The following is an 11,908-nucleotide window of genomic DNA, read 5'->3' on the forward strand; positions in this document are numbered from 1 at the left end:
AAAGTTGAAAAAAGGAAAGCAAATTCTCTTTAAAAGAGAAAACTCTTTTAATCACATTTTTAAGTACCTAAGTATTCTATTGAAAAAAAAAAATAGGTGAATTTGTAATTAGAAAAGAGATTATCAAATCTATTCAAGAGTTTGTTACCTATATTCCTAATTTTGTCTTTTTTTTCAAATATTTTAATACATAATAATGAAAAAATGTCATCCCAATCTGATGATTTTACTTTGTTCGGTACCCATAAAAAATGTTGTAAATATTCTTATTTTATTATTTTATTAAATTTAAATCTCACACGACAGGTGTAATAATCAAGTAATTACAAACACCCCAAAAAAATTTCAGTTTCTCAAAAAACAGTTTCATATTTTTAATTTAAAAAAAAAATGATTACCTACCGACCTACTCCATTTTTTTGCTTCTTATTGTGTGTTGGATGACCTTTTAAAAAAAATTTGACGTTTGAGACTGACTCATTTAAAAAAAAAAAAAAAAAAAAAAAAATAGAGAAAGAGATTTGAGTAAAAAGACTTTTTTAAACTAGGTAGGTAAATTGAATAAATTCTTATGAAATTTTTGTCAATATTCAAAAATTGACAGATAGATGATCTATTGATCATTTGAGCAGCAATGATTTGTTGTATTCAGCAAATTCGTTCATTCATATTTTGAGCCAAGTTGTTAATAATTGAGATTCGGACTTTTTCAAAGTACCAATCACTAAGTAAACACTTAAAAATGTCCTAAGAATATCCTATGGAAATGCATATGCGATTGGGCTGAAATTTTCGGAATTTTCCCATCAGATTGACGTTTACCTGCAAATATTCTTCGAAATCATACTCAATATTTTTTGAAAAATTTCAACTTCCAAAAAGTTCCCAGTCAATTCAACGACAAAGCTGTAAGTATATAAATGGGATAATTTAAATGTGATGAGAAATAGGATTAGTTTTTCTGGAGTAATAACCAGTCATTCATTTTTTTTCATTGGGTGGAATAGGTTTTAAATTTTTGAACAATAATTCTTGGATTTGGGGGTATCATTTGCATTTCCATGTTTTGGCATAAAAAAGAGCAAAATCGGTGACTGAGAGGTCCTCTTGTTAGTCAAAGTTGTTTCCAATACTCAGTGATGGATAAAATATGACCAAAATAAAAATAAATAATTCCAGGAGTCGCAGCTTCCTGATTGCAATTTTCGGAAATTTGGTATAGTTTTTTTTTTTTTTTTTTTTAACTTACCACCCTAGAAATTTTATTTTCCCAACTGGTAGGTATCAAAATTGAACCTGGAAACTTCTGTGTAGGTAGTTCAAGCACGACTAGAAACAACATTATACGATTATGATTCGTTACCTATTTGATTTTTTTTTTTTCATCAGCAAAATATTTATGCAATTTATAACTAAGTATGTATGTTGGAATTTTTTTTTGTTACATAGAATTGAAATAAACTGCTGGTCAGTGGTTCGTTCATGAGAATTTGACACTTCCTCGGCCCCTTGAGTAGATTTTGAACGCAGCAGTCCTTCATTTTATGATTAAAGTAATAAGAAATCGAAAATCTCATCAATACGCGAATAAACCCCTAAACAAATTATGGAAAAAGTAATTCATTGAGGTGAAGGAGACTCACTGTCAATTTAAGTATTATTGTACACCTTAGTTGATATATGTAAGTGAGTAACTTGAATGTAATAGAGTGATCACGATTTGATTATTTAAATCATTTTTGGAATCGTTGACCATTTGTGGATTAAGTTCCTACGTCCTATCTGATGCATATTACTTTGATAATCACCGAATACCTAATTAATTTGACTACCTCTACCACTACCTGTGCCTCGTACGATCAGTGTTTGTCCATTCAACTTCGTTATAAAATACTTAAATCATAAAAAAGAAAGAAGTAATCGAATAAACAATCCAATTTACGTAATAAGATATAAAGTATTACATATTTTATTGTATAAATTTCGAACTCATTCGTGTATATAGGAGTAACAGAGGAAATGACCTATCTTTAATACACGACACCTATTTGTATACTTTGTCTTTGTAAGTGTGCCCACCTGCAATAACTTACAATACTTTAGTAAAGGTACTCGTACGTGATTTATTCCCACAGAAAAAAAATTCAATAGATACATTTTCTCGCCATTTAAACGACGATTGAGATTGACAACACTGTGTAATAATTTTCGAAAGCAAAACATATCGTTCGTTCGAAGCGCGATTTATGACGAAAATTATGTATCTGTCTGCGTCTGCGTCTGTCTCTAACAGTGAATCACCGATAACTTGATCATTTTATCACGTGATTTTACAGACACGTAGGTAAAAATATGTCGTAAATCTTACTTAGACAAGTACAACCCGTTTTTTTGTATTTCTCTCTCTCTTATCGCAGATTTTAAATCAATTGTCTTCTTTTTCGACAGTAAAGATACCGCTTGGACATTCGATCTTCAAGTCATCAGGTCGTGATAAATAAGTACCGGTGGTTTATGAATGAGAAGAGTAAATACCGTTATAAAATATCTTCGTTACATACTGTTTATCTTCTAGTACCTCTACCTACACAAAATACCTCTGTGTATCTATAGTGATAAACTTGAAAATGCATGTAACGCGTACCTATATTACTCAATATGAGTAGATACCTACAATTACAAAGCACCTATGAAATTTTTGGCAACAATGCGCAAGATTTCATTGACCTTGGATTAATACCTGTGAGAAATTCTTCTTCAGCTATGGAAAATTTTTTAGACAAACTCGTGACGAATGCCCTACGTACAAGATACGAGTATACATACTGTAGGTGCACCTAGACTACCTACACTTTTGTGCAAAGACAATTGAAATACAATATGAAATGTTTTCACGAATATGATGATCTGGCATCTCGCGTCACTCGACGCCAATCTACAAAATTTGCTTTGGTTGCAAATAGATAATTTTTTCAGTTTCATAAAACACGTAGATCTAGTATAGGTAGTAGGTACACACTACACATAGGTAAGTGTAAATTATTCTTTTGAACTTGGTGAGAAAATTGAAATCGTACACGAATTGTTTGCGAATTAGACACGAATGATTGAGCAGGATGATCGTTGAATGTAAATTCAGCTATTTGAAGTGTATTATGTTCTTCGCCTCCGGTATGTCGTCGAGCTGTATAGGCCTGAGTATGTATTCTTTAATCCCAGGCAAATATGGTTTTTTGATTACTTTGTATAAATATTGTTGAGTATTTTTTGCACGGAAACGTATGATGTTATCTGAGAGGCCTACTAATGCGAATAAATTATGGAAAATTCCACTATTTTATTATGTAGTTTGAGAACAGGGGTGACTCAGCGAGCTGGATTTTGGAAAATAAATAAGTATTATAGGTATTTCGGAACTTGGGAATTGCAAAGAATTTCCACTAGTAAAAAATTTCGATCGAGAGCCAAAAGATCATGAAAGAGCATTCAAAGTACAGTACCTCGTACATAGAATCACCGGTAGAGGGAAAAAAGTGGTAGATATTGAAATTCAAAGCTAAAAATCACTTAATCTGAAAGCATTTGCCTTCCTTGAAAACCTCTAGTAAGTAGGTTAAAAATTTTCAAATGGTATTTTGCTCGAAGTAAACTTTCTCAGTAAATTTTTATCAGAATTCAAACCTAGTTTTTCCCCCTTTTGAGGTTACTAGTGAAAAAATTATAAATCGGGGAAAGAAAAATCGAGATAAGATAAAAGTACATAGGCACATCACCAGCCCAAATTTCTGGCTTTTAAGTGTATTTTTCGATTTTAAGGAAATGTTTGTAATCTTAAAATTCTACCCAATTTTCCAAGAAGAAATCACAATTTGATCAAATTGACATGGAAAGCTGTTCATGTCCTATTTTCAAAATCTGAGAAGAAATCCGAAATTTTCCCAGAAGATTATTTTTGAAAATACAAAAAATTCATAATTTACAAAAGTATCAACGTAAGAAGCTTTGGTTGTTTGGTTTATAGACTATTTTTGATCATCCTAATCGACTGATAGTAGTTTAGAGCCGTTCTTTAGAGTCTTCAACTGATTATTGAACCTTTAATTATTTTGAAGCAATTGCTAAAAAAAAAAAAAAGTGTTCAGATAATAAGTTTTTTGAGATCTTACGTACAATTGATTTTGGCTCACATTTCAATATTTTCTTCCGTCAGTTTGAATTTAAATTTATTCGGCGATTATTGTTGAAAAAAAGTGAACTCTGACGAACTAAAATAACTATGTTATGTACATATTTCAAATGAACAAAATTGGAAAACATTTTTTGCACCGAAGTGGACCATCCTTAGGGTGAAAAATGCAATTCAAAAATTCTTACTTGATCATTTATGCAGGTTTGATCCCTTGAAAAATTCTGAAAATTTGCATACAGTTGGGGAATGCCTACGTTGAGAAATATTTGCAAAAAATAAAATTTTTGATAACTCATAAAGTGATGTTTACTGCCACAGAAGCCTTTGACTAAAATATCTACCTACTTTTCTATGTCCCAGATTGAGCTATAATAATAATGTGAAAAAAAATGTCATACTTTGAGGTTACTTTTTTCTAGGGCTAGAGGATGGTAGAATATGTGATGATGGGTTCGATGGCTCTAATACCTTTTACTCTTATCACTGAAAATAGGACACTGGAAAAATGTAGATCGATTCTTATCTTACCCAGCTAAGGCCTTTCAACGATCAAAGTAATTTTACAGATTTTCAAGTTAATTTGAATAATTCTCACATTATTATGATTTTAATTGGTTGGAAATTCAACTTCGATCAGTTTTTTATCATCAGTCTAATTCAAATCAAAAATACATTCAAGTGTTAAAAATCATATAAACTTTCTTTATTCATTTTGAAACGCTGCGCCGTTGATTAGCTGGATAGGCAACACACATTACACAATAAACGTATAATTTGCAGATTTAGTGTTATCAAGGAGTGTAAAAATTAAGTAGTATAACATTTTTTTATTTTTTTATTCTGTTTTCATTTTTCTCCAATTCTCCATATTTGGCGTATAAATTTATAATTACCGACTAAAAAATGACTACTTATTCGAAAAAAATAATTTGATTCGTCTACATTTAAACACGTAGTGAATCTATTAAAATTTGTAAAATCACAATATGATTCGAGAAACAGAAAAGTATTTTTATTTTAATTTTAAATTTTTAAATAATAGCAGAACGAAAGTGATGAATAATAAAACTGATTAGATAGTGTAACAATTTGACATTCAACACGTGTAATTTTTTTTTACCACTGGTTATTCATTTCAATGAAATGTAAGTAGAGGGTACATATCCAAAAACATTGCAGAATTTCTACCTATATCTATAGAAATTTCCCAATGCCTATGACCAGCAGCTTTTTCAAAATAAGTATGGCACCCTCTTAGCAGGTCACCGGAACAACGACGCGTTCACAAGTGGAAAACGATAGACTTTAAATGAGACTATACTTGGCACCGGTATTAATATAAAAGAAAAAAAGGCTGTCTTCGAAACAGGTACCATATATAAGGAAACATTTAAAAAAATATATTCGAACAAAGAATCGGGTAGTGATTTTGCGCGGTCAGCAGCATGATACAAGAATGCAATATTGCTTTTCGGAATTAAATCATTGGCAGAAAGCCAATTTAGGGAAGTATTGCTTTTTGATAGTGGCTTTTTTCCCGTCGTTTTTCTTACCTTTTTCTACTTTTTTTTTTATTTTGTCACATCTTAGGTGGACTTTTCCTTAACAAATTGAATTGTTTTCAAAATGGTTCATGTTTACGTTTATGAGGATCATTGTATTTTGAGAAATAGAATAATGAAAAAATTCCTGTGTAATGTTAACAAACACTTGAATTATTATCTCGATTCGAAATTGTAGATACCTATTACGGTTATTAAGTAATACCCGAGCAGTGGGTCTCAATACAATTTTACTTATAACATTGTGCCGAAGCTTCCGTATTAAGGATGCAATGTAATTCATTTACATTATACGATGTAGGTATTACTAATTTGCGGTGATGAATGCGGTTGCAAAAATCACTCTTGGATGCTTTTCAAGGTTTAAAATATTAAGACAACGACCAGAACTTTCGTTCGATTTCCGTGAATCGAATGTACTTAGTACTTTGCATGGGTAATCTGCGAATTTGTGTCTAATTATCGCAAAGATAACAATTTGACAGACTGCATCGCGAATGATGACATTAAATTGATTTTGCCCACTCGGGTGGTGAATTTATTTTTACAGTACGAGCACGCAGTTTAGTTATAGCCTGCTGTGAATGATCGTACACTCGCCAATATTTTTTAAGTACTCAGTTTCACTAACTGTGGTTAACTGAATAGTTACGCGTTGCCGGTTATTTTGTTTAGTTGTTCTGGTGTATTCGAGTTTAGAATTGCTACATTTTCAAGATGTATAAAAATTATCCAGTAAGTGTACCTATCTAATTTTTAAGAAATATCTTATCGAGATAATCGGTTTATTATTCGATTCGTATTTTCGAAGTTTTAACCGGCGAATTACAATGAACGATTACGTTTAACAACATACCGAGTGTTCGTGATTTACCGAAAATAGTTCTAATATTAGGTTTGAGAAAATTGGCTAGTTTCCTGATGACATGGTTTTCTAACGAATCGCGTGATTTTTTAACGATTTAAATATTCTAAAAAAAAAAAGTAAAAAATAATTATTTCATCGATGTAACCGGCTTCGTGAAAAATACTCGATTTTTTATGCGCCTGTATACTCTTGCAGTCTACTCTACACCTGAACCTATATTTAAATGAATTTTGTTCTCCTTAAAAATAGGCTACAGCTGTTGTAAGTTGCATTGTGTTACCGAATGGTGACTAAAGAAATTGACGTTATGCATACAAATTAGCTTAGCGAAACTATTGAAATCATTTATGTGTGTGATGTATTTCCGACATTTTTTGAGCGTTATGTGCCTGTCTAGCTGTAGTCTGTATACCTACTTGGTACATTTTTCTTGATGTAATGTACTAACCACGTAGTCTGAAAGTTCAGAGAGGAAAAGGATCAGTTTGATTTGAAAATTACCAGACTAAGAAATAATGACTATCATATTTAAAATGTGATAAAACTTGAATCGTCATTCAACATTTTTTTGTTAATTTCAGGTCGTGGTGTTATAATGTGATAATGAATAAAACATTTTTTTTTTTTTACAAAATTTTACATTTTATGTGAGAATTTAACTGTTTGGTGTTAGATATTGTAGTACCTATTCAATTTTTTTTTCTAAATAACTCGAAAGCGAAACCATTTTGTGAAACATGGTAATAACTTTGTTTGATAAGGACTGAAATTATTTTTGAAACAGTGTCATTACCTCATTACTTTTTGAGTTTACACAAGTGACTAATTCTGTTGCGAGGAAAATATGCTGTGATTCATAAAATCGTGCAAAATTAAAAAATAATGATAATTGATAAGTACCTATCTACCTATAATTTGAAAGCTGATTTCAACTTCCTTTGAACAATTTATTACCTATAGTTTTATGTTAGGTACATAGAAAAAAATTACAAGAGTACCCTTATTTTTAAAAAATAAAGTAAAAAAGTGATTAAAAAAACAAAAATTTGGTTTAAAAACATATTGTGATTTTTTTTTTATTCAAATAATGTAAAATTCATCATCAGTTTAACTTTTGGTGCTATTTCGAAATATCTGCTCTTTTTTAAAGATGGGTATCAGTACATTCAAATTCGAGAGGTTGGTTCCCCTTTCGCCAAAGTGCTCCGAAGGGTCAAAATTTCAGAAAAACGACCGATGCTGTCATTAACTGAAATGTTTTCAGAAACTCTGAATACGAATGTGGCTTTAATTTTTCAATTAGGCACACAAGGCTCTTAGCACTCCTTTTCCTTCTCCTAAGTGGAGTAAAAATTTGCAAAAATAGCCCCAGTAGTATGACACATTTGACATTAATTATAGTATATTATTATTATGGATGATGAACTTGATATAACCTATAATTTTACCACCAAAACCTCTCAAAAAAAGTAGGGTCGAGCGTGGGTTAAAATATGTATCAACAATCTTTTTAGAATTTTTTTTTATTCTAAAATTTTTTATTAAATTGAATTTACTTGAAAATAATTTTTTTAAATTCTGTATTCGTCTAAAAAAGTTATACATTTATTTATTTTTATTCAGTTTATTCCTCTCTATACGCATACAAGTAAATATAGGTACCTAGATTAAAATAAGTCCACAAATTTTTGTTTCAGACTGTTCCAACGGTTAAAGCCAACCCCAATTTTAACGTTCCAGAATCCGGAACCATTCTCAGAAATGCAATGAAAGGTTTTGGAACAGACGAGGATAAAATAATTGCAACTTTGACCAGTTGCAATCTTAAACAAAGACAGGAGATCGCTAAATATTTCGAGCGTGAGCTCAATAGAGTAAGTTTTCGACCTTTCAGATCATTCAGATGAGAATAGTAACAGTCCAAAATGATAATTCCCAATCAAATCAACCAATTTCGAAACGATATCTACTCAATGGGTTGAAAAGATAAGTAAGTCTAGGTAGGTACGAGTATAGGTAAATCTCAAACTCAGTTGTATCAAAAATCTGAATTTGGAAATCGAAAAAGAACAATTTGAATTTGCAAAAATGAAATTTTGACACAATACACCAAGAAATACCTGCATTTGAATTTCAAAGAAAAAAAAATGAAAAAAATAAGTACCTACCTACCTACCTACTTTTTCTAAAAATTGTCCAGTTTTTTCTTTTACAAAACGTGTTCTTTTGTGGAAGGTATTTTGATTTGTTATCAAAAATTGAGGCATACTTACTGCTGAATTTTTTGAGCAAATATTACTCTTTCAATTTTTGAAATGGACCATTTCAAGTAATAAAACTTTTTTGTTCACTATAAAAAATCATTTCAATAATTTTCATGAGTCTGTTTCTTCAATTTTAAAAGTGGGTATATCTTCTACACAATCGTTCGGCGATGACCGTCCCCTCTGAACGTTCCCAATCCCATTCAAATAGCTAATTTAAATCTTCAACTTTTGATTAGGTATCACGAAATTTTATATGTTTTATAATAATGCATAATTTGAAACAGGATCTTGAAAAGGATCTCAGAAGCGAATTGGGAGGAAATTTCGAAAGCTTGATAGTAGGATTGATTACTCCACCAGTTGAATACTTAGCTCGACAGTTGAATAAAGCTTTCAAAGGTGTTGGTACGGATGGTAATGCAGTGATTGAGATTCTCGTTACGAGATCCAACGAAGAATTGAAAGAATTAGTCAACATGTATGAAAAATGTAAGTCGCCAAAGGATGTCTATAATGGTTTGATTAAAATACACGCCTTTTACTCAATTATTGCAAAAACATACCTAGATATTATATAGATATAGGTAGGTACGTGTCACGCGTCTAATTTAGATATTTAATTTTTCCAGTGTACGATCGACCCTTGGCAGAACATTTGGCCAGCGAGACCTCCGGCGATTTCAGAAAATTCTTAACTTTCATTGTAACTGTAAAAATCTCCTGCTTTGTTTTCATTGCTTATTTATACGTATCTTTGTTCTTTGCATAATATACCTAACTTGTTTTTCTACGTAATTTCTACGCAGGGTGTACGCAATCCGCCTGGAAAAGTTAACGCTGATAAGGCTCAAGAATTAGCCGAACAATTATTCAAAGCAGGTTGATAGAGATACTTACTTACTTATATACTTCCTAATTTAATTTTTAATGAAGAATCTACACAAGATGACGATTTACATACGATTATTACAGGCGAAGGAACAATCGGAACTAAAGAAGAAGTTTTCAATAGAATATTATCTCACGAAAGTTACGATCAATTGAAACTGGTATTTGAGAAATATAAAGCTGTATCCGGTCACACCATTGAACAGGCATTAAATTCCGAATTATCTGGAGACCTGAAAACTGCCATGTTGGCTATCGGTATATACCTACCAGAGCTCGAACCGGGACAGAGTAGTACCCGGGTATACTCGTATTCGTATTCGGTTGAAGCGAATACCGAATACTCCCGGGTACTCAGTTTGATAAAGACGAACCCGGGACCAGTACTATCCTGTCCCGGGTTGGCCTTTGACGACGTACGCATCAGCTATGACTCATTTCAAGTTTGGATCGAATGATGAGAATTTGTATGCGTGTGTGTGTTGATTAAGCGTTTGTGTGATGTACATGATAAGAAATGAATGAATGAGTGCATTGAGTGACGTAATTCACTAGCAAGAGTACCCGGGACTACTCGGTTACCGACCGTATCTGTCAGCAAAAATTGAACCGAATACAAGTACGGTATTGTACTCGGTTAAAGCGGATACCCGGGTAGTACTCGGTCCCGGTTTCGCCTGACTCAGGACCGGGTATATTCGGTATTCGGACCGTTTCGAGCTCTGATACCTACTCATTAAATGCATGATCTTAACTGTAATCTTTTTAGTGAAGGGTTAAGCACTACACCTGTATAATCAATTTAAATACCTACTTTCAGTTGAATGTGTCCAAAGTCCACCGACATATTTTGCCAAACAACTCAATAAGGCCATGAAAGGAAATGGAACTGATGATCAAACTTTGATCAGAATCATCGTTAGTCGCAGCGAAATTGATTTGGAGAATATTAAAAGAGAATACGAAAGACTTTACGATAAAACTTTGGAAAGCGCCATTAAAGTAAGTAATTTTTAGCCCAATTAAAAAAAAATTAAGACGAGACCGTGCACAAAATTTTTTATTAGGTATCTGGGGATTGGTTCATTTTTTAATTTTTTATTTTGTTGCAGAGTGAAACTTCGGGCGATTACAAAAAAGCTTTGATTGCCTTACTTGGTGGAGCTTAAGAAGAACACAGATTTAAAAAAAAATTAACTTTAAAATTTTTACAACAGTTTACCTACTTATATTTTATAATCTTATTTTCTTAGATTCTATACTCGTGCATTTAATTACATATCTTTATATGTATTTCCATTCCGATTTTTTTTTTCAAATTTGAAAAATCACTTTGCTAATAATAAAGAAGCTTATTATGTTTATTGTTCTAATATTTTTGTAGTCACCTTGTTGATATATGTACCTGTTACCTACCTACGTGTGCTATCAAATAGCGAATTTCAATATACGAGGAAAACAAATTAGAAAAGTGCTTCCTGCCGAATTAAACGTAAATTTAATCCAAACCATTAGCAAATGAACCTCGTATCACGCGAATTTTGTACACAAAAGGGATAAAAACTCTAAATGAACGCGAAAATAGAGTGAATTACTCGACATACTAGTATAAAACCACTAATTACCACCTTGAATTTATCGCAACGTATACAATGTGAATGCGAATACTTCGAAGTAAGTATAACTATTTCGTAATGAGGAAGAGGCTGAAGATTTTTATTAAACCGGATTCACTCGAAGCTCTGTATGACTCATATGCTCTGGTATTGAAAAAATTCATGCTCTACCGTCGCCGAAAGCGTACGTCCCTTCTTATTCGGCACATCATTCATCACACAATGTCACTGACAGAATCACGAGATACGCTCCATACAATACGAATTATTCTCTATAAAACTCGTACAGTATATACGCATATTTTATAACCTTAATAAACTCGTATACAGTTTAAGATGAAAATAAGTAAGCAAACAGAGTTAAATGCAATTAAGTGTGTAAAAAAAAAAAAAAAAAAAACTCAACAGTCAGACAAACGCGGCCGGCAGATTGTTGAAAAAAAAATACAGAATAAAATTGTCTTCGAGGTCGATGTAGATGTAGGGAACTACGTCATCTCATCCGGATGCTCAAATCA

At 31.9% G+C, this 11,908-nt stretch overlaps 1 protein-coding gene across 2 annotated transcripts; it reads left to right on the forward strand.

Annotated features, from left to right (window-relative positions):
• The first annotated feature begins 6,163 nt into the window (after window positions 1-6,163).
• LOC135840422 (annexin B10-like) lies at window positions 6,164-11,136 on the forward strand. 2 transcript variants are annotated; one of them, XM_065356953.1, is made up of 8 exons: window positions 6,164-6,486; window positions 8,317-8,493; window positions 9,171-9,375; window positions 9,516-9,589; window positions 9,693-9,765; window positions 9,859-10,032; window positions 10,595-10,776; window positions 10,887-11,136. In XM_065356953.1, exons 1-8 carry the CDS (start codon window positions 6,469-6,471, stop codon window positions 10,941-10,943), a joined length of 960 nt encoding a protein of 319 aa, XP_065213025.1. In that variant the 5' UTR covers window positions 6,164-6,468; the 3' UTR covers window positions 10,944-11,136. The 2 variants fall into 2 exon arrangements, with proteins under 2 accessions (XP_065213025.1, XP_065213024.1); XM_065356952.1 differs by having other exon boundaries at window positions 6,165-6,486; window positions 9,516-9,595.
• Window positions 11,137-11,908: the final 772 nt, after the last annotated feature.

Source organism: Planococcus citri, chromosome 3 (genome assembly GCF_950023065.1).
Source record: "Planococcus citri chromosome 3, ihPlaCitr1.1, whole genome shotgun sequence".
Lineage (NCBI taxonomy): Eukaryota > Metazoa > Arthropoda > Insecta > Hemiptera > Pseudococcidae > Planococcus > Planococcus citri.

Excerpts from the sequence above, each read along its gene's own strand:
- LOC135840422 (XM_065356952.1), top strand. Across the intron at positions 8,494-9,170 it reads TCGAGCGTGAGCTCAATAGA|GATCTTGAAAAGGATCTCAG; the intron begins GTAAGTTTTCGA and ends AATTTGAAACAG. Across the intron at positions 9,596-9,692 it reads TCTTAACTTTCATTGTAACT|GGTGTACGCAATCCGCCTGG; the intron begins GTAAAAATCTCC and ends ATTTCTACGCAG.